This window comes from Brachyistius frenatus, unplaced genomic scaffold, assembly GCF_029030835.1.
Source record: "Brachyistius frenatus isolate BFR_SWC_R1_liver_20210118 unplaced genomic scaffold, ASM2903083v1 Contig_34, whole genome shotgun sequence".
In the NCBI taxonomy this organism is placed as follows: domain Eukaryota; kingdom Metazoa; phylum Chordata; class Actinopteri; family Embiotocidae; genus Brachyistius; species Brachyistius frenatus.
Genome location: NW_027210633.1, coordinates 1,310,407 through 1,334,362, shown reverse-complemented (window position 1 = coordinate 1,334,362; position 23,956 = coordinate 1,310,407). Strand labels below are relative to the sequence as shown.

The following is a 23,956-nucleotide window of genomic DNA, read 5'->3' as shown; positions in this document are numbered from 1 at the left end:
TGGACCCCAGGCATCTTACTAATTATGGATTTTTTTTTTTTTTTTTTTCCAAAGGACCACCACAACACTGATCAAAAGAGTGAATTTAGCTAATGACACCACAATGACTTGTGAAAAACAAAAATTGACTTTGAGCCAGTCACGTTGCATTTGGCCGACCAATGGTGCAACTTTGATCACTTAGTCAGTCAATGACAGACATTCATGCTGATAGGCATGGCATTGCTGTTGCGGCCCAGTGAAGTAGAGATTGTGAACACACTGTCGGAAGGTCTAGATCAATATAAAATTGATTTTTTTCTTTTCAGTGAACGACTGACAAAACTGGACCAAATCAGCTTATCGAGCCATTTTATATTACTTCAAAAAAAAAAGTAGGTAAATGAAAGGTTGAGGTTGGGATAAAAATAAAAATGGGAGGAAAATAAAGCTGGTTCAAAGGGGGAAAAAAAGCACTACTGAAATAAATCTGAAAATCTCTTGGCCGTTTTGTGATTTTGAGACATTCCCCAATTTCAGCTCGTCAGCTTCTAGTATGCTGTCAAATCACGACAAGTGGCACGCTTCAATACAGGATCATGAAGTAAAAGTGACAGGTTTGCAACATCTGCTGGGGGAGAGGGAACACATGTTACTGTAAAAACCTGGATTCATAGCACAGCTGTTGATAATATGAATAATGTATTAGTTTAAATCCCTATATAATGTATTCAAATGTATTAGTTTACACGCCTATAAACTCAGTGAATATACAAATAAAGGAATCAGAGGGGACATCTGTGCTTTTCCTGCATACTTTCAAATGCGTGAGGACTAGTTGTCTTTCCCCATGGCTCATTACTTCACCACTGCAGTGTTGTGGCTTAACCTTCAGCCCCGCTATGAGCCTCACTTTCCTCTGGCAAATGGCAATGTCCAATTAGTTCAAGAATAACATTTATTTCTCTCTCTTACCGAACCTAGAAACAGTTCTACTATCCAATAACCTTTAGAGTACACAGGCTGTGACTTTGCCTTCACCTCAATAAAGCGCTCCATGATTGAATCAAGTGGCTGAGGTCAATAGGACATATGTTCATTTCCCAGGGTCCTCTAGGGTCCCCGCAGGCAGAAAAAATATGCTGAGTGTCTTCTGTGACATTTATTGGATGGGAACTAAGTTATATCTTTTTTTTTCCTTTTTTCTCATTTCATCTCTTTCACTTTCTGAAAGGGCTCCACTACTCTGTGTGTGTGTGTGTGTGTGTGTGTGTGTGTGTGTGTGTGTGTGTGTGTGTGTGTGTGTGTGTGTGTGTGTGTGTGTGTGTGTGTGTGTGTGTGTGTGTGTGTGTGTGTGTGTGTGTGTGTGTGTGTGTGTGTGTGTGTGCATGTTGTGTGTGCTTACACAGTATTTGAACCCCATGGTCACGCTTCAGGCACCAGCACATACTACATCTGTCACTGTCTCTACAACGTCACCTCAATTTTCCGCAAACAAGTTTCACTTCTGTGCCTTGAAGGACAGATACTTCTTCCTCTCTGTCTTCTCCTCCCGTCTGTCTCTGTCACTCCCTTCCTGCTCCCTTCACTTTACATCTATCAGCTTCAGACGCTGTCTTTTGTCTGCCGTCTCCCCGCTTTTCATCATCTCTCCCTTTTCTGACTTAAATCAAGGCACTGGTAGAAAAATTATAATCCAGCCAATTCATTTGGAATTCAGTTAGGGCTTTTAAAAGTAATTAATTTTCCACTGTTGCTCTCACATTTACTTTGTCAAATTCTCTTTGGGATTCTTGTCAGAGTGCTGCAGTTTCTCCTCTTGCTGGGGAGCCGAGTATATGAAGTGACAAGATATTGATGACAACCAATCATGTCGATTAACAGTGACTTGTTAATGTTTATTTTTAGGGACAGGAGCAAAGTAGGACTGGGCGATGAGTATTAACATCAAATATCATGATGTTTTTGACTAAATACCTCAATATAAATATTGTGACAATATTGTAGGGATGACTATTGGTGATTTCACAAAACATTTACACAATTATACTTTTGATAAATAACAATGATGATATAAAATAACAAGTATATGTCAAGTCTCATAGGAACAAAAATCTATAATAAATCTAATTTCTTAGCCATAAGCTGTATATAAAAATGGACCTCATCTCCATGTTTGAAAACTAAAGACAATGCGGAAGTGCCTTAAAGTGCAATACCGCAGAGGGCCACTAGGGGCCCAAACACATCTAGGTCCAATAGACTCCCATTCAAAATGCATCAACTTCTCTCATGAAATGAAATTATTTTGTCCATTATGGTTTCATTTGGTAAATAATTCTGAGTAAGAGCCAATTCTCGCTTCTTCCCAGCTCGTCCAAATATGGTCACCACTGGCTCCAAAAAACAAGATGGCAAGAGTCAAAATGCCAGAAGCAGGGCTTCAAAACGACAGTTAACAAACCAATAGGAGATGTAATGGTGGGTTGGCACTTTTTCGTCTATATAGCCCCTCACAATAAACTGTACCAGGTGGACCATGTTGACACTAGAAGAAAAAAGGCCTAATAATTAATGATGTATTTGGGTCTGTAATAGTAGTATATGATGTAGTTATAATAGCACAATAATAATGTTTTTATGATGCATCTATTGCAGCATATATACAGCACATGGCATTATCATAATTGTATGGCGGCTCAGCCTCATTTCAGAACCTCTTTACAATGGAAACTTATTGCCATCTATGATGCCTGTGTAAGTTTTGAGTGACAACTAGGACAATAATAAATTAAACATCACGACTTGATGGTTCTGGGTGCATGGGCTTTATGTCAATGCTAATTATTCAAAAACAGTAGCTTACAACACTAAAGAGTAACCAGAAGATGTCAGCTCAAAACCCAGTCACCTCGAGTCAAAGCAACCTACAAAACTGCACAAAATTAGCATTACAATAACAAAACGACACAAATCATCCGACACATCTATCGAGTGAGGTCAGTCCTCCTTTTAACACTCCCTGCAGCTTCTCACTTCTCTCCTAAACTCCTTAACTCAGCAGCATTTGCCAAAGGGGATTTTGTTTTACCATCTACAGCTCCAGGGTGACCCATGAATCTGTGTGACCTCTGAAGGATGAAGCAGGGAGACATAATTCATCCAGACAGCTTCAACAAGTCCTCTCTGTGTTCACCCTCAACCTTAAAACCTGGCAGTAAATTTTGTGAACGACGAGTAATAAACTCTCTCCCTAGAGGGCTTAGTTTCTCAGCGCAAGAGCGCTGATCTAGCATTACCATGATACCATTTGACCATCTCTTTCATTATAATTCAAAAGGTAACACGGATACTGGAGAGGAATTATTATTCTAAGACCTTGATGTCTGCCCAGGAGATCGAGACTGCAGAGCACTGCAAGCTGGCACAGCTGAGCAGTGCAGGGGATCGGCAGGAAAAGATGGGGAGCTATGTAGTGTGTGAGGGCACGGCTGTGGTTGTTAACCCTTGTCATCAACACATCCCTCTTGCAGTGCACTCTTTACTCCTCCAGACTGATCCCAGTGTTTTGGGATTTGCAAAACCTGCGCTCCGTAGGGATTCCCAGACCATCTGCACTCACCCTATTCTGATGGTCGTAAGCCCCGACCTTTTGCTCTTTGGCCCTGTCTGCTGATCCACAGGCTTCATTCCATCACTGTAGCTAACATATACACACATGCGCACGTGCACACGCACACACACACACACACACACACACACACACACACACACACACACACACACACACACACACACACACACACACACACACACACACACGCACACACACACGCACACACGCAAACGTATGTTTACTTGCTGCATGCAACCTGTCAGATTCCTGCCCGAGACATACTGTAGTGAAAGGCTGTTTAACTGAGCGACACCCCACACTTGACACTTGCAAGGCTATGATTCAGCGAGTTGAGACTGTCACCTGTTAGGAGCACACTCAGCCCTTGTTCAAACCTGGGGACTAAAGCAGACACACAGCTGCTACATGTCTGACAGTGAATTTCCACCTGTCTCACAGCCATAAAAGACCCAGATTGGAACAAAAGTAACAAAATAAAAGCAGGGTTGTAGATTTAGGTTCTGTGTACGATAAGATCAATGCAATTCGTTGAGTTGAAAGTGCAAAGAACCTCAATGTGAAGTCAATCAGTCCCTCCAGGTTTTTTTGTGATTGTTGCGATTGTTGCTTGATTTTGTTTTGGCGTCTTTTCTCAAATATTTGTGGAGGTTAGAGTGATTTGTTTGTGACTTTCTTGGTCAACTAAGACCTAATTAAGAGTCATATGTAATTACTTCTTATTAGCATAGTGCGCATCACATAAATATTTTATTTCTAATCGTTAATATTTATCTATATACCATTTATATATTCCATATTATATACCATGGGCTCAAAGTTACAAAAACATTCATAAAAGGGGTGTAGCTTTACAAAGGCTAAATATTTGGTGAAAATAACAGCTTTAATTCCACATAAAGGATTGCTGTATGCACTGAAGCAGTGTGCAGCGGGAAGTATATGCCACTAATTTAACATGTTCCTAATTCCCATGATAAGACCACATTTCCCATAAACACCCATCATTTCTTGTTTTCCGGTTGTTCCTGGTTGCCTGGTCTGCCAGCACATGGTTTGTTTTGAAAGAAAAGTTAAAGAGCCTTGCTGACTATAAATGAGGAGTTATTTTTTGATGATGAAAAAAGTTGAGAATTTTGCAAAATTGCGAGCTGTCTAAAATATTGCAGAGATTGTTAATTTGCGTTAATTATTGCCATTGCAAGATTGTGATTTCCTCGAGGTATAAAATACATTCTTGGTCAAACATTAGAGATCTGACAGACTTTCACACTTTTGACTTTTGACATTTATATGATAAATGTACTGTATTTTTGGATATAAACACCCTGCTGGAGTAATGTGTGTGAAGACGATTTCAATATAACTATCAACATGAACACACAACCACACACAGACAGAACTTACTGGCTACTTCCAGGGATGCATTGTGACTGATCGCCTGGCCCAGATAGTTTCGGGCCACGCACACGTAGCTGCCGTCGTCCGGCTTGCTCCGTCGTCCGTGGACGATGCGCAGGAAGAAGAGGGACCCACTGGGCAGCAGCATACGGTGGGAGCGGGGGTTGTCGCGGTCCGTCTCGACGCGCTCCCCATCTTTGTACCATTCCACCGTGGGGGTCGGACGGCCCTCTGCCTTACAGTTGAGAGTGGCTGGCTCCCCCTTGGACACAATCAGGTCAGAGGGGTGCTCCACGATGCGGGGAGGGGAGTCTTCCTGGCGAAGACGAGACCCTAAAGGGGAAGAAGCATAGAGTTCACTACAAAATTAGCTGCACGCTTACTGTACATGTCAGAGGCACACAAAAAGGACACCACAACAAAGAGCCATGGTGAAACATATCCAAAAATCCCTCCACACCATTAAGAGCAGCAGCTCTAAAGGAATTAGACATGGCACATTATTCGAGCCTTGTATTAGTAATAATCCAGTTTGACAATATAATTACCACACAAACACATGTCCCTCAAAAAATGTTTTGCTTTTGTTCAGAACCCCATGAGGCACTGAAAATGAAAAAACACTGCTGACGTGAAATCCTTGGGAAGTGTATAATAATATAATGAGTGTAAAGCTGTTGAGAAAAGCTTTGAGGCTGAATCATAATGTGGCAGTATTATCTGTGGTTCCACAAACACAACGCTGTAGATGTTTGTGTTCATTTCACTGATTTAAATAATATTTATTAGTTTTCAATGTATTGAAACTTCTGGTACGAGGGCTACAAAAAAGGAATATGTCCCCCTTTGTATTGCCTTTCTTTCCCCAGCATACTTTATCAACGAGCAGGGTAATAAATATGTTAGAATACCTCATTATAATTCTTGTGCCACAAAGGTATTTTCCTGCCTGTTCTGGATGCCCATCCTCAACATGAGCCGTCAACGTCTCCTCCATCCCACCGGAGTAACGTGTGCGCATTCAACTGTGTGTGTGTGTGTGTGTGTGTGTGTGTGTTTCTTTGTAAATGTATTTATACTACGTGCTCACCATTTGAAGCTAGTTTCGCCCCAGCCTCTGAAATCATTAAATGAGCCATAGAAATACAAATCAATACCTCCAAACAGAGCCGCACTAACAACCACAAAATCACCTCTAATCCCTGATACACTGCTGAGATGTCAATCACACTGGTGCTCTCAAAGAAACTGTAAAAAATTAGTCCCAGTGAGGCAGAGGACAAAGCAAACCTCCCTAATGAGATCCAGGTAAACAACTCCAATGCCTCTGTACATCTTACATTCCTTCCATTTCATTCCCAACACAGCCAAGCACGCACGCTAGTCCATCTTTCAGTCCTGTCCACACAAAGACCATTCCCTTTTTCTCTGTCCTTTATCCCCTTCAGGATTTTGTGAATCTGTGGTTGAGTCTGTAAAACAGCTACAGGTGACCTGTTTTTTTTATAAAAATCTAGATCAGATTTTAAATCATCTGTCATCCTAAAACACAGTATGCACCAGTAAGAAACCGCTAACATCATAATATACAGAGAGGCTCGAGCTGATGAAGGACATGTGGCATTGATGGTTGTCATGCAACCGCTGTTTACCTGTTTTATTGCTGCGGGAACACCTCCGTGTTCTTTCATGCAGCAGCAGCAAACAGTAGCTTACAGCGGGTCTCGCTTTAATGTGCCAATGGCCCTGTAAAGCAGATAATCACCGCCGTGCTGGAGAGTGATGAGCTCCTACACTCCCGCTGCAACCAATAAATCCCACACAGACAACCCAGACAGATAACACCTGACACGTTGTGAAACAGGTGAGCATTTGATCCACCGGGTAGTGGTAGATTTTTTTTATTTTTTTTTAATGTATACACAAATCTGAATAAACTGTCTTTTCGAAAAGCCTTTTAAAGGAAGTGTGTGAAATTAAAGGTAGAGTTCACTGAAAGACGGGAACAATAGATGTAAGCTTAGTAATACCTTAAAGATATGCAGACATGTGCATGTTTAGGATCCAAAAGCTCCATACATGGACATACAGTACATGGATAGTGGCAGTCTGACTAAATGGATGTGGACTGCTGAGATAACCCCCCACTGTCTGAATCTTTATTTCTCTAATTGTTTTTGTTCTTCTTGCCAATCGCTTCCTTTGTCTCATTTTCACTTCTCTATGCTGTCAAGTGTTTGATATAGCTAAAGAGCTATATGCTAATGAATGCATACTTTTACAAAAAGTGGATATCAACAAAAGGCAGGTTTCTGAGCTGTAAAAATACAGCTCAGAAACATTTAGGTAGCTGACATCAGTTTTTCTTCAAACAAGAATAGCAGTACAACCTTTGTTTGCAGCGACACGGTGCAAATGTAGCCTGAAGGTCTGTAACAATGACACCTGAGCAGTAGTTGACCCAATCTGAATCATTTTGTCAGGCAGCAATTTGAGAAACGTGCACATCAAGTTTGAGAAGTTCACTTAAATTACAAATTATAGAAGAAATACAGTGTTTTTGCTCCCAAGGTTTCTGGTTCCAACAGAAATAAATGGAATCAATACAGTGCGACAACATTGCAGTGCAATATCTCACCAAAGTGTGTAATACACACGACAGTCCACGTGAAGATACTGTGTCAGTGTCACATTTTGCCTCACCTAGATATGAAACGTACACCGAGGGATGGAGAAAGAGGTCATGTGACAAAGTAAACAGTATATATAAACAGACAATAATGTCCGAGTAGGGACGTCGGTCTGAAAAGTTTGGATGCCCAGGCGAGGCGATATGTCAAACCCAGGACTTTCGCCCAGAAAACAAGATTCCACAGGAAGCCGATGTGTATTTCTTAAAAATAATAATAATTAAAAAAAAACTTTACCTAACAAGGTAGTTTTCTCCTAAACCTCACCCTGTGGTTTTTGTTGCCAAAACCTAAAGCACCTTACTTTTCACAACTAGGTGTCACAAAACGTGACACTGACATGGTATTCTCCAGTGGATCGTCGGGTTTATTACACGCTTTGGCGTGATATCGGTTTGAGCAATGCTAGTTGAACTGTGAATCTGTGACACTGTTTTTTAGCACTAGAGGCGAATGTTCTGACTGATATGTTAACACAGGGATATTTAGCAGGTGTAACACCATCTTAATAGCATTTTAGCATGCTAACATTTGGTAATTTCCATAAATCCAAAAAGTCGTTGGTGGGAATGTCATCAGCTTTACAAGTATATGGTCATACACTAAAGTACTGGATGTGATGCATTAGATGAAATGTGGGTGAATCACCAAAATGAAGACATTTCATCATGGTCACCATGGATATCTGGATCAATGTGCTACATCAACTGAGAGACATTTTCAGACATTTTCTACAGCTGTGAGCAAATTAAGTAAATTGGGTAAGTGATCTGTCAACAGCTCAAGGTAACAGCACAGATCAAAGGTTTTCAAATGGAGAAACACTAATTACTGTGGCCATAGAACTGAAACATGAAAGTGCTGCAAGAGTAAACAAGGAACTACTGTCACATTTGAAGCTGAAAGAGTTCTGAATCATTTCAGTAAAAATGGAAAGTAATCTAAAACAACATAAAGAAAAACAGAACACAGGTCTCCAAACTAACACAAAAACAAGAAAGACAATATCACCCATTTAACTGAAGGAAAACATAGTAAATATTTAAATTAAGTACAATTTTACACACTGTCTAGACATTTAAACCGGTAACAGAACAATATAAACAAGGCAGCCACTGTGGCCTTTGGTCCCTGTTTACAGCACACATGCTGCTTTCCTTGTTCTTAATTGTGTTGGGCTGCTGCCTAAGGGTCCGTGCAACTCCCTCAGCTCCCTGGCATTACTGGAAGGCAATATCAGCCTGCCACAAGTGGCCCCCCAAAAGACCATGCTTTATCTGCAAAGGGCCAGCAGCCAGTAAAAAAATCAGTATGCAAAAACATGCACAGGTGCACAATGGAGTACATGCATCCACACACCAAAGGTCATTTGTAGCACCTGTGTACCTACAAATAGGTTTTTTTTTTTTTATTCAGTCAGTCATCCCTGAGGCAGGTCTGTTGTCTTGTGAAGATGTCTGTTTTCTCAGACAGTAAGAAAAGAGGTGAGTTGAGAGTCTATTTTATCATAACAGCACGTCTCTCTCTGGAGAATGAAAAAAAAATGTAGAGGAAAAACATGAGTAGAAAGCCATACATTGTTGGGATAACCAGGTTGGTATGGTATTCAAATTGTGAGCATGTGCGGCAGGAAATAAGGCAAGAGGGGATAAATTATAGGAGGAAAAAGAAGAGGCGATTAAGGGTAAGGTGGGGGCTTTAAAATAACAAATAATGAGCACTGAGATCGCAATAACACAATGTGAATGTAATTTAACACAATGTTGGTGGTCCTGGATGAGCCCACCCCAGCGTTATGTACAGTGCAATACTGTACGGAGTGCATGTAAGGGAGCTAATATGACTGTTTGGATCCGAACCAAAGAAGTATTCAGAGAAAGTATCAAATATCACAACCAAATTAGCTTGCTGAGGGTCACACATGTTGACACACACACACACACACACACACACACACACACACACACACACACACACACACACACACACACACACACACACACACACACACACACACACTGACAACATGATTTTGAAGCATCACTTGGAGACTTGGGTTACAGCTTCAAACTCAAACTCAAAAATCTTCCCATGCACTTCTTAAAGAATGTGCATAATTGTCACTGTGGTTTGTCCAAACAAGCAAGGACTAGAAAAGTAATGGGTGACATTTATTCATGCTGCAGTCTTAGTGTCACCCTTTGGAGCGGCTGACAGCTGTATGACACAATCATGTTATTCAGGGACTCTGACACCAAGACAACCAGAGCCACGGTGATGGTAAATCTCCACCTGCGGCATTGTGGGATTACCTGTGCTGGAGTGCCAATGCCATTTTGGAGGAGCATGAGTCAGGAGCGGCTAATAAAGGCAGGCAGATTTGGGGAGGTTTAAGAGTGGAATAAATGGACCTTCTTTGTCTTGTTAGAGCATTGTTTCACTCTGTAAAAGTCATTTAGTTTTCCTTTTTTGTGACCCACAGGCTACATGGAGGATCAAAGTCCAGACTTTTAACGGCGAGACAGAGATTTCCAGAAGTTACGGTGCGCTGCTCTTGTAAGTCAAATGACACCACATGTTTGAACAGACCGAGGCAGATGTCAAGAGAACAAAATGAAACAAGAGAGATTTGAGCATTTGAGGGACAGCCATGACAAGATACACAGAGACAAATTACCACGGCAGCATCAGAGAGTGCTGCTGGAGGGGAAAATAATCTTCGGATGTAAACTGAAGTCGTTTTAATTTTTTGTTTGCAGTCAGAAATGAAAAATGTTATTTTGAAATTTACCAATCATTGAGTGTCATTTGGAAATTCTCTGTCTTTGCCATGACATAACATGTAAGGTCTCACTTTCACAAAAATAGTGTCTTAAGTATGAATTTATATTACAAAATTAATCATCTGTCTGAATAAGAAATGAGTGCTGTCAGCATTTCCATCCCTAAAATACACTTCACAGATCCACACTAGGCAGCTGTCGGACTCTGTGACACTGAAAAGTATTAGTGAGGCAAGTGGCTGATATTATGCAAGTGCTGCACCACCTTTGGTATTTTGAGCACATGTGATGATACCAAAATGTCAGCAAAACATCCAACAAATCCTCTCTACTAAGGCCAAGTTCTGACTAATGTGGATCCAGCTGTATATTAAAAGGAGCTTTAAGAGAAACAAGAGACATGTTTTATAAAACTGGGAAAACTCCACAATAAAATGTTACATGAACTCACAAAAGATCAAAATCAAAGTAATAGCTATTTTAAAGGCCATCCACATGCTCACTTACAATTGATTTTCTCCATGCTGAATCCTAATTAACTCAAAATGATGAATATATAAACCTCATATCAGCCCCTGTTAACTTTACCAATTGATTAGTATGAATGTCAACTGTGATTATACGTATTATTAAGCTTGTCAGTTAATAACTTGAAAGGAAAAGAAAATATCACTAATTGAAAAGGAGACACTGCACTAAGACTTTTACAATAGATGTGCTATTATTTAGAGGTAAAATTCAGATAATAAAAGTGGCTTTAATGAGTTCATGGAAACACATCACATCCCACACATCACGAGGAAAAGCCTCATAAACAGACTACTTTGACATTTGGGAAAATCCAGTTGTTTGCTTCCTTGCCAAAAGTCTGAAAAAAAAGATCTACATTCCTCTGATGTGGGTTGATGAAGTGATAGCACGGAGATGGTTAGATGAGGTTAACTTCTCCCTCCAGAAAAAAATATTCATGCCAGTAATACACCCATCAGTCCACTAGAGGATACCGTGTAAAAACTTACACGCATGTATGACTGGGGACAAAGAATGAGGTCACATGACAAAATACAAAGACTCATAAAGTCTAGAGTTGGGAGGAGGTTGGGGGTGGTTGGATTAAACAAACACAGGACTTTCACCACGACGACCGATGCTCCAGTTTTTGAGAGAGCAAAAGTCAACGTGGACTTCTTTTAAGTACCGTAAGTGAGTTACTTACATGTTAACTTATGCAACGTACACTAAGTAACTTGGACCACATGCACATGAGGATTCTAATGTGAAATGACTTATTTTAACACAAATCATGAACCTGTCATAACCCTAACCAAATAGGTTAGTCTCCAGACTGTGTCACATTTAAGCCCAAACCATGATCGTTTCCTGAACCTAACCACGTTGTTTTTGGTGCCTCAGCATGAGGCCCCTTACTTTTTCCGCCGAGGCGAGGCAAAATGTGACACTGACATGGTGTCCTGTCGTGGACTGATGGCTGCACTTCACACTTTGGCGTGACATTGGGTTAAAATATTCCTGCACACATCCCGCCATAAAACCACAACTAATTTTCACAGTTCAATCTTTGAATGTGTCTCCCAGTTTCCAACTGTTTTCAATCCTTGTGCTAAGGTATGTTAACCATCTCCTGGCTATATAGCTCCATATTTATCTTAAAGATATGAAAGTGGATTTGATTTTCTCAGCTAAGTCTGGGCAAGAAAGCAAATAAGCTCATTTCCCGAGACCTCAACCATTTGGGTAGCTCATCCCTTGGAGACACATATTCCAAACATACACACACTCATTCATTTGTAAAGTAAAACACAGAGAACCAATAAATGCCACACATTCTTTCTCAGCCTGTATAAACTACAATTAAGTGGAACAGTTGAACACTGTCATTCACTCAAGAATGTGGGGGGGAGGAATGCGAGTGTGTGTCTGTGCCTGTGTGTGGCCAGGACAAGGTGTCTGCGACCACACTCTCTCTTTAATTGTAGTGTAACGTTTGATTTTGAATTGCTTTTGTGCGTGTGAAAGTTGTGAAAAACTTTGGTTCCGCTACTGTGAATCAGTGCTTCTTTCCTCTGCCTCCTTCCCAACAACACAATGCACAGTGAAGCCATCTCCTGGGAGGAGAGTCAAGGTCACGGACATGATAACACCTCCCAACCGCAGCACACAGATGTTCAGGGCAAGATATGAGCTAAAAATGTGAGCATGAGCAATATGCTTATAAGCTTATCACGGGATTTAGAATTGGTTTTACTAGATGCAAACAACAACTGTTTTCATTATTGATTTGTTTATCGCATTTCTATTATTGTTTTAACGATTATATATATATGATAATCCAAATACCCAATTTGATGGCTTTAAATTGCTTGTTTTCCAACTCATACCTTATCTGTCAACAGAATAATGGATTCTCCATTTGGACTAACTTTCAGTAAAAAATGGTGTGCTACAGTACTCTGTACTAATTAATTTAGCTGTTTCAGTTGGGGCAGACATTGTCTCAACAGTTTTTAATGGTGCCATAATATAATTTTGGAAAAAAGAAAAACATTTTGAGTTGCCATCTGTTAAATGCTCATTGGGAAGGTAACAAGCAATAAAGTCCCCAGGGCAGACTCGAAGCAGAACATTGCTGGTGCCCGATAAACATCTTAGCCAAGTAGGTCACCAGGACACTTTTAAGTGGAGAATAAATCCATCAGGCTGACGCACACAGACGGACAGACATATTGCACCTTCCATCGAATATCCCTGTAAGATTGTAGGAATCTAATAAGATATCCATTCATAGACATATTTTGATTTGAATCATGCACACATGACAGTCAGGTGCTTTGCTGGTCAAGTGTGCATGGCATGCTCCCAGCAATGCACTTATTTAATGGTAATCTCTGATTGTGCCAAATACTGTCCGCATTCTCTATATATACCAACTATATATTGCTTCAGCGTTGTGAACAGATAAGCTGAGGTGGATGATAGTCGGGCGGGAGCTTATACCTCCTGCATTTGTGATGAGAAACACCTCTGGAGCTCAACTGCCTGGAAAGGCCAGCAGCCCATCAGAGAGGTTTATTCTCACTCCATTAGATGTTCAGTGGAAAGTAAAGTGGCTGTACAGGCCATTGATGATCACTCAGGCAGAGCTCGGGAATCAAACTTGCCATGAATTGAGTAAACACTGAATTGCCAAAGAGGTAGTTTGTTATTATTAAAGCAAAAAAAAAAATCCACTTAGTGTTAATCTTACGCGCACTGATTTGACAGTTATATTTTGGAAGGAAAAATGTTAATCATAGTTTATCTACTCATCAGCTTAATCTGCACTGCAGTCTGCGGTTTTAGTATAATCAGTTAAACTGAGTGCACTACGTGTGTTTGTGCACTTTGTCATGTTTCTTTAATCTCCTTTGAGTTATAAAAATGTATTTTTATACATATATTTTCTGCTGAACTGACTGAATCAATACTTCACATTAGCGTCATGCTGTGTCATTGCATGTCACAAGAGCATGTCGGCATGACCTACATTTATTTTTGGTCTAAATTGCGCCCCTGGTAGTGGCAGCCCAGATGTGAGCGGACTGTCATACTGTGAGGGGTGGGTGGGTGGGGGTGGGGAGTTGGAGTGGGAAGGGGGGAGGGGGGGCTGTTTCCCTGAGCACCAAACTCCTCTACCAAACTGAAGCCCTCTAAACGGGACTCACTCTGAATCCCATTTCACACATGTGCACACATACAGACACATACATGTACTGCACATACGCATTAAACGATGCAATAGCAGCGGGCGCACGCACGCACACACAGACACAGACACACACACACACACACACACACACACACACACACACACACACACACACACACACACACACACACACACACACACACACACACACACACACACACACACACACAAACAAGCCTGCCTCAGAACCATTCTCAATGACTCTGTAATGAACAGCCAGAATAATGGGATGTTTTTGGACTGCACTGACATTCCTTATTAGTTCACAAAGACATTATTAAGAAGGCATTCAGCCACAGGTGATTATAGTTCAGTGGTTCAGACTCACTCACATAGTCAATATAACTATGCTAAAAGAGGAATGGGTCTCACTTAGCTCTGCAATAGCCCCTTACTGTGGGAAAGTAGGCAAATACCCACGATCGGGGAGACACCAATCAACCTATCAAGGACGATTAGCTGATCTTAAAGACTGAAAGCAGGAAAGATGGATTTGACCAAAGATAACACAATCCCCCTACTAGCACCGCCAAAGCTCAGTGACTAACACACAGAAAGTGGCATTGATCTTCTCATTCTTATCTTCTTTCTCACCAATAGTTATATATTTCTTAAAATGTGGAATGTAAATGCATCTCCAGTTAAAAACAGGTTTCACTTTCAGATTGCAAAGCACATCACACCCTCATCACATCCTGCTACCCGAGCTGCCTCACACCTGTTGGCTTTATATGTGACAGTAACATCTGCGCACAACGACTTAATGCAGGATGAATAATACAAATAAATGCCTGTATGTCCACATCTGAGGTAGTTTGACTGATTAGATCCTCAGTACATCCTGCTTTTTTAAACTTTTCTTGTTCCCATAAAACTGAGCCAAACAAACTCTCTGTATACTGGTGGAATTGTGAAAGTGTGGCTTGTTTCTCATGTTCTTTTTGTTTTTTTGAAAATTAACACACTGACCTGGCAGTTCTTGTAAAGTAACAGCATTCATATGTGATTTGTTGCTTCTCAAAACAGTTTCAAATCTAAAGGCAGCAGTCCGAGTGTTTCAAAAACAGCAAAAGGGTGTCTGACACATTGGCAGCATTCAAGCCGAGGATTCAAATGCAAGTCTTATCAAAACACAGCTGCTGTTGCTCCTGCTGCTGCTGCCATATTACTATCTGCATAAAAACACAGTTGTTTTAAATATTAGACCTTGGCACACTTGCAATGACAAAAAAAAAATGCAGATTCAATCCACTTAAATCCTTTAAAAACCTTCAAAAACAGTTGTTGTTCCTCCTTTGAAACACTTTTATTTTCTTGTTAATGACCTTAGACTAATTCTTGAAATTAATTTCATAAATACAAATTAAGTCTACATGTAAAACAAAGAGCTTCATCTATAAATGTAGCATAAAGTGAACAGCATGTGTGTATTTTTTAGACACTATTTTTCAACAGCAGTACAGCAATATATAAGCAGCAATAAAGCGCCACAGTGAAGGAGAGTCAGAGTTTAGCGAAGATGAGAATTGACTTCTGGAACTCCAGAATATCCTGACGTCCTTTTTATTTTTTTCTCATGGCAAACCTGCTTGTGTCAGTCACTTCCCCTGCACATATATCATTGTGTGTTCTGTGTTTTGTTTTAGCTGTGAAAGAAGTGTTAATGACATAAATCTGTTTTCCTCCTATGAAAAGATAAAAGACAGATCTTTACAGTGTGATAAAAAAAATGCTCATGCGGTAGTAATTTGAGAGTTTATCTGTATGAACAGCTTGTTATCTGGCTCCATTTGTAGTGCTGCTGTTGATCACGCGTGTTGGCACTGCAGGCTCTGTGGCTAGTTATTGACATAAAGTACACAGTAAAAGTCCAGCTTTCCGGTTTGCTATGCTGTGTGGATCGGGTTTGAGGTAACGGGTCCAAAAGCCTCTTTATTCTTTCCTGATTATTGTGAGTTGTTTCTGAGGTAAACTGTTTCTCTTTGTGTTCCAATAAATTGGTTTAAGAGTGCAACACTTTGCTTTTAATTTGAAAGACTTGTTGTGATAATCTGCTCGTTGCAACTGAATTGTGAAATAAAAGATGAAGGAGTTTGGAATAAAGCAGCTGTAATACACAGTGGCTACAATCCTCCTTGCCACAAAAGAGCAGCTATTTGAAGTGAGCAAGCCACTGCAGCTACTTCTGTTGATTGGTAGTACAGCTCAAATCTAAAAAAAAAAAGTCGCACGCAACAGGAACACATTGTCTGTGAGATTAATGACTACCTGAAGTTTCCTTTGTGTTTTTACATATTCTGAACATGAGTTAATTACCATGTTTCACCACACAGTGACCAAAAGCCTGCAGATCTCACAGTACTTCCCTTTTTCCTAGAAACTGGAAGCTATCCCTGTGCACACTTTATTTATTTCTTGCTGTCTTATTAACCTGATGCTTTTTCTTTTTTTTCTTTCAAAAGTGATGAGATTCTATTGGCCATCGTGCAGCTCCGTAAGCCGCAGCTATATGAACTTCCAAAAGAAGGCCCTCGGCTACACTGTAACCCAGCACACCCGGCACAGCAGGGGAGAAAATGGATTCTAAGAAGGTAAAATTCAGCTCCAAGATTTTTTTTCTCTTTTTTTCCCCCCGACATTTATAAGATTCAGTCATATTTACACAAACTGGAGAGTTGAATTAGCCAATGGAAAATCTAAACTGCTATCTACTGATAGCATGTGAAGTGCAAAGAACCTCAGTAAATTGTAAAGTCTTCCATAGCTGTCATGTGAGGCATTAAGGGAACATTGATAAATTGTAGTGTCAAGCAATAACTTGCATGTGAGGCCTTTCAGGGATATCTGTAAATTGTAGCTACAGGAAATAACCTGGGTTACACTCTCCCCCCTCTAAACTACATGAAAACTAAAGATTTGTGATGTTTAATGTAATATATTTATGGATTTCATTATTTTTATTGTCACAATTTGGCATAAAAAAAATATCATTTAGGAACTGGTATATACAAGTCAAGATATCGGTACTAAAAATGTTTGAACAATACCTAGCCCCAGGTATTACAATGTTAGCCATTATTACAATAAAAAAGACAACAGTCTTATTATAATATTTGTACATGTGCGTTTAACTCTGTAGTCAGGTGCTATTAGTCCCAAACAAACTAAACACAAGAATCACTTATATAAAGGTCTAAAAAAAAAGCTAAAAAATAAAAAAAAAGGAACAGATATGAACAGATTATGGGTATCTGTCTTTGTCAACAGCTCTTGGTCAAATTCCACACTCCCTAATGAGTGTCAAAATGCTCGAGATGCTGGCTAATGATGGTAATGTTGGGTAGCTTCACTCCCTGTAATAACAAGGTCAGTCCTGAGGGCTTTGTGCTCATACTGGCCGACTGATCAACCTGCTCTCTTCATCATTCACTGAAGACTCGCGGGGATGTGGCGAGCCTTGTAAAGAGCTACATTTGGCTTAGATGTTACGATCAAGGCTGTCGGGATTCATTTAGTTTTCGAATTTCAAGTAAATGATATTAAACCATCAAATCAAACTCATATTACCATACAGTGGCTAGGGTCCATGTACTCAAGACGTTGAAATCTGTCATTACGCCAGAGTCGAAGAGATTCCCAGCCTGATGAGAAGCTCCTCTTAACTCTTCTTCCAAGACATATTTGGAAGATATTTAAATTGATCTCAGTAAAAGGACACTAAGTACATATTTTTAGGATCAGAATGGAAAACCTGGACACTGGACATTTACTTGACATCTAGTCTCTGTTTTTACAACACAATCTTTATACTTTCTCACTTCTTTTTACAATATACTCAAACTTATATTTAAAAAGTCAATCAATTGGGTTTTGTTTTATTGATAAGTGACTTCCAAACTATGATAAACTGGTCAAGTAAATTGAAAAACAATAATCTGACATGCAACTAATATCACTGCACTCGCACTCATGCCTTATTACAGGTTCAATCTCTGTATTCCATCCAGCAGCATAGCATTTCTAATGCTAACTAATAATAGATGTGCTAATTTTAAACAATTTATGCATGTTTTGGGCTCTTCGGTGAGAGATGCTCTGGTGGGAAACAGTTCTTTATGCTGCCGTCTTCACATCGAGGGCTTTGAACCCTTTCAGTAATGACAGGGGGAAACAGGAGACAAATGAAGGAGAAAGATGAGAAGGGTGGAGGAAACGGAAAAGGGATCATGTGCTCCACTGATGTGTTCTCTAACAGTACCGACCCATTCCTCTTCGTTTTTTTAAGCTAATCGTATAGGTTTAACATTCAGAGCTGCAGCCTAATTGGTGATATGTGTGAGAATACATCTATTTTTCATGTGTGTCTCAGCATGAACGTGAAAAGACTGCAAAGGTCTATCAAGAAGCATATTGATTCTATTGATTATTAGCTGCCTGAGTGAAGAGGAGATGGCTCACATATAGGCAACTTCGAGAAGCCTCTCTGAGGTCATACTGCTGTAACCTTTAAAGCTGTCCTTTCAAAATATTAATTTCACCAATTACTCTCAAACCCAAATCCATGAGGGATCACTTTTTAAAGATATTGCAACCACTGCAGCGCTGCAATCATTGTGAGCACAGACAGACAAGTTAGAGAGAGTCACAACATTGTGTTTCAGAGAGACGCCTCAATCCTACCAGAAGATGAAACGATGTGTATTCTGCTTATTAAAAACACACTTTGAGTGCAGAATGTCAAAATTACTTAAGATGGAGAGCAGATTTATTTACAGAAGTCATCATCCCAAGTGCCTCGGCGCACAGACATAACTGGACACTGACCTCAGAACAGGAAACTAAGGCCAAAGGAGTACAAACAAACTAGAGAAAACCACCAACCCACGGGAATTTCTGAGAAACTCACTCTGTGCAGATGAGCACAGCTATTGCTTCACTACTTAGGCCTCTTCTCACAGTTTTGTTTTTTTTGTGAGGAATTGAGAGCAGCAGCCCGGGGTGACAAAGAAAAAAAAAAGACTAAATAAATCAATTTAAGTTCATAAGTAATTTTGTAAAGCTATGTTACGTCTATAATACACTTACTCAATGTGGGGTGTTTCCACTGTAGTGGGAAGTGATCTGTAACTGTAGACACAATTACTTTTTATTAGCCTCATGAATACTGAACTGTTGAGTACAGATTGTATTTGGTTGATTTAATACATTGCTGACATGGCAGTGACTGTGAAATAGAGTAAAAATTTAAAATTTTCTTCATGCTTTTAATAAAATCAAGTTCTATTTGTTTCAATTCAAGTTAGAGTTGTATCTTCTGAAAACATCATTGTCTTTAAATAAGAGATTTTTTTTTTTAAGTCTAAACAATTAAAATCGATGACAAAACAAATGATGTGGATGTGATTCTTTTTCACCAAATAAGACAAAAAGGTTGAAGGAAGTAATCAAAGCAACCTGCTAGGCAATAATCTATCCCCCTCAAAATGGGGAGCTGGATGTGTACATGTGTCTTACACTGTGTATATGTGTGTCTGTGTGAAGGTGTGATGACCTGTGACCTCAAAAATCCCATAGCGCACTTGTCAAAGCTCCCAGCAGCTTCATCCTCCCTACAGGCTAGCCGCCACACTCCCCCAGCCCCCACGGCACCGCAGGAAACCAGCGAGTAAACAAGGGGAGCAATTATGAATCACAGCTTTCAGCAGACAATCTCAAAACATGCATTAAAAACACGCTTACGCTAACACCATTACGTATGCATTTATGCACGTGCAGGCAGAACCAAACAATTCCAGCAGCATCTGCAGGGGTTTGGAAGAGGAGAGAGAAACAGTCTTAGATATTCTGCGGCAACAATTCCTGGTGGGCAAAGTTCTCAGGAGCAAACACTCGAGTCAATGTTCGCTTGGCATGAACTCGCTTTTACACTTCCTGACTTTGGGGATGCTTTGAATGACAATGGAACTATCATTTAACATATGGCAGGGTTATTCAACTCAACAGCAATAAGGCTAGATAGGTAGATCATCAGGGGCTCGAGGGCCACACCGAATATTGTGTCAATCAATGGCTACAAATAACTTTTAATATTAATAGATACATTAATACATGAAGTAAACTAAGCATCCCTTTTATGGCATCATAAGCTCGGGTAGCAGGATGTGATGAGGGTGTGATGTGCTTTGCAATCTGAAAGTGAAACCTGTTTTTAACTGGAGATGCATTTACATTCCACATTTTAAGAAATATATAACTATTGGTGAGAAAGAAGATAAGAATGAGAAGATCAATGCCACTTTCTGTGTGTTAGTCACTGAGCTTTGGAGTTGCTAGTAGGGGGATTGTGTTATCTTTGGTCAAATCCATCTTTCCTGCTTTCAGTCTTTAAGATCAGCTAATCGTCCTTGATAGGTTGATTGGTGTCTACCCACAGCAAACCAGTATGGGCCTCTCTATGGTACAAGTTCAAGGCTGATATAAGGTACTTATGGAAGATCTATATCCATATTTGTTGAAAGTGAAAAAGGTGAAACAGCATCCAGACAGAATCTGTAATGTATTAAATCAACCAAATACAATCTGTACTTAAGTAGGTCTGTTTGAATCATCATAAAACCTCTTTAATCTTTGCATTTTCACATTAATAGCAATGCAAACCTCAACCAGGTGGTTTAGTACCATATAACCATCATACATACAGACTTCTGACATCCTTCTCTATGGTTCAGATGTCTGAAAGTAGCTCAGATCTCTACCTTAGGTTTTATTTATTATACCGCGTGCCAGGTATCTTTGTGGGGCCCATAGAAAAACTCAAACAGGACGTATCAGGCCTCTGAACTGCAGTTTGAATAGTCCTGCTACAAGGTTTTGGTCTGACTCAACTCAAAATAGGAATTTTCAATGGGCCTACAGTATGAAGTGTACAAACAGAAAACTTAAAGACACTCAAAGTTGAAAAATGAAGGTGGACCAGAACAACCAGCAGATGTTGTTGTTTTTTTTTTTAAACTGAGCCTTGAGCATATCTCACTCAGTATGAATGAAGACGATCACATGCCGGCGTATTCAAAAATATAAACATTTATGGAGAGGCTTTCCAACCAAACGCCTGTCCATTGAAGCTTATTAACCGCATTATTTCTAAGGAAGAGCAGAAGGAATTTGACAATTTCATCCGACAAACAAAGGAATTCTGGTCGGTGTACAAAGATATTCCTCTCAGCCCCATCATCCATGGCAAAGAAGTCCTCATTAGGAGTGGGACTCGGCTCATCACTGTCACCATCACAAAGACTACAGGGAGTCTTGTTAGCTTTGGGCCAACCATGCAGCGGGCCAGCTTCCCTCCAATCAAGCCACCATTATTGAAGGTCCAGCTTTCTGTAACAAGTGTCGTGCTGCATTTTGAGTCACAACAGTCAACCTCTTGCAACCATGAGTGTCAGTCCCCAAAAAACAGCGTGAGTAAGTACATGTGAACTCTGACCTGTGCACAACTTAACTTCAGCGGACCAGCCAGATGTCTCAGTTAAACTGTTCCCTTCGGAGTTGTTGCACACAGCAATGATGGAATAAGGCTGTGCCGTGCTGGTCTCTGAGCCCCTCTTGTACTTATTTCTGCATTGATGTCACATGGATGAGGAGTTTTATAAAGGTACAATACGCCTCGGAGGACCTCGGGCACATTTTGCTAAAGTAATTAGCCACGCAATAGCTTAACTGTTGAAGATATTATCATCCTGCACTCTAAAAAGCACAGTTGTGAAACAGCCTTCATAACAAAGAATAACAGGACGGGCCATTCTTATGTTTTCCTGTGGCTCAGACCAGCAAACAAAGCAGGTAGAACGGAGAGGCAAGACTCAGCATCGCTCTGGGGATGCATAATTAAGATCTGTAGGATGAAAGGGAAAATGCCATCTCGACACAAGTGTATGCTTTTAATGGCAATCATTTAGATTATTGCAGATCCTCCAATTACCATTGGCAGATTTATCATTTAGAAACTCTCAGCTGAGGGGAGTTCAAGGTTTCTCCATATGATGAAGTCACTTAACAGCGCGGCATTAAGAGCTTGTTGTGTTAATGATGTACTCTCGTAGCCAAATTCATACAGGGAGGTGTTTGTATACATTAAACAAAAGGAAGATGGAAAAGGCATTTAATCACTCTAAATGTAATTTGTTCCAATTTGTTCACGATCACTTTCAAGGACAGGCATAAAAACCTGGCAGCTATCCCAGCTATAAATCACTGCAGTGCATCATTAGAATACGGTAAACACACACACAGGCTCAAACAGAGCTAGTGAACGTCCTCCAACTCAATCAGAGAGCATTTGTCAAACGTCTGGTCCACTTCACTGGTCATTTGGCCCAAAAAAGAATGAAGTGTTCAGTGATAGAGAAGAGCAAGGAGGTTCTTAGTCAGGGGTTAGTTTCATGTCAGGGCTGTTCGAGTGAATCACACAATTAATCGATTCTGTTCAACTTTGAATGCCCTGCTGCCAGTTTGCCGGAAAAGAATCTGTGAGGAACAGGTGCCTATGGTGCAATTTTCAGAGCAAATCAACATATTCACACTATAAAGGAAAAACAGACAGCAGGACGATACTTCTCAAACCTCCTTAAGGACTCTTGAAACTCTCTGGGTTGCGTAGTATCCAAATTTGTCAGTGAGGAACTTTACATGCAACGAACTGGAAAATTGGTGTCATGCACATTTTTGTGCTCTGTATGTGGATAGGCGAGGCTTAGTATGTTTCCCTTGAGTCACCACTGAAATTAAAGAAAAGAGTTGCTAATAAACTAAGTTATATCAGCATATTGACACAGTGCAGTGTTTGTTTTGTTTGAAGAAGCTATAAGGCCATTTGGTACATTATCTTTGGTCTTAAAAGCGTCATAAAAATTAAACTTATATTATCTTAATAATGCTCACACCCAAGAATAAGGTTGTGTTTAACCCACATCTATTGTGAAGATATTTCAGCTGTCATTGGAGCAAAAGCTCCCTCTATGCTGTTAAGGAAAGTATAAGTCCCGTGACAGATAAAGTCATAATTCAGTGTCAGACACTTATGGAAGCTCTAGTGCTGAAAACACATTGTTCCTTTTTTCAGTCTGTGGCCACTGCTAATGTTACTGACAGCTGTCTTTGTCTTACAGAGAGAGCAAGACTGGCGCCAGCAGGAAATGTGAGGGACTCTTGAAATTTTCCACAAAAAATAAAATAGGGATTTCCTACGGTTTGAGGAAGAAGTGCATTCAGAAATACACACATAAACACATATGTATGGTATATTATATATTTTTCCATTTGCAAACATGTCTAAAAACATCTTTACAGTCTGTTATTGTGGGTTATTCACTGAAAATGTCAATTTCATCCAATTTTATCCTCATAGAAGTAACTCTGCAGCACAACGATCAGTGCGAAACACTCCAAAATAAACTTTTCCTCGAGGATGTGCATCCCAACCACTATCAGAGTCATATCAGTAACATGCCTGAGATAACGGTCAAGGATTTACCCTTGAACCTGCAACAGAAACATGGAGTCACATGTATAATCCGCAGCTTTTTTTTGTCCTCCTTTGCCTCAGATTTCTCCCAGGAAGAATGATGTTTAATGATGGGTGGTGGCTGATTTCCCCACACGGACAAATTGCCCAACTTAATAACTGGAGTGCATATTAGAC

General features: G+C 40.1%; 1 protein-coding gene and 1 long non-coding RNA gene across 4 annotated transcripts in view; one reads left to right on the top strand and one right to left on the bottom strand.

Annotated features, from left to right (window-relative positions):
* The window catches only part of LOC138622075 (roundabout homolog 1-like), a 92,078-nt gene that overhangs the window by 56,073 nt on the left and 12,049 nt on the right, over nt 1–23,956 (bottom strand). For all 3 annotated transcript variants that reach the window (XM_069700557.1, XM_069700558.1, XM_069700559.1), the window contains one exon: nt 5,021–5,347. In XM_069700557.1, coding sequence (XP_069556658.1) covers nt 5,021–5,347 — 327 coding nt within the window. The remainder of the gene's footprint in view (nt 1–5,020; nt 5,348–23,956) is intronic.
* LOC138622031 (uncharacterized) lies at nt 16,760–23,929 on the top strand. The gene is made up of 3 exons (XR_011310987.1): nt 16,760–16,844; nt 23,424–23,452; nt 23,861–23,929. It is a non-coding gene; the product is annotated as an uncharacterized lncRNA (long non-coding RNA).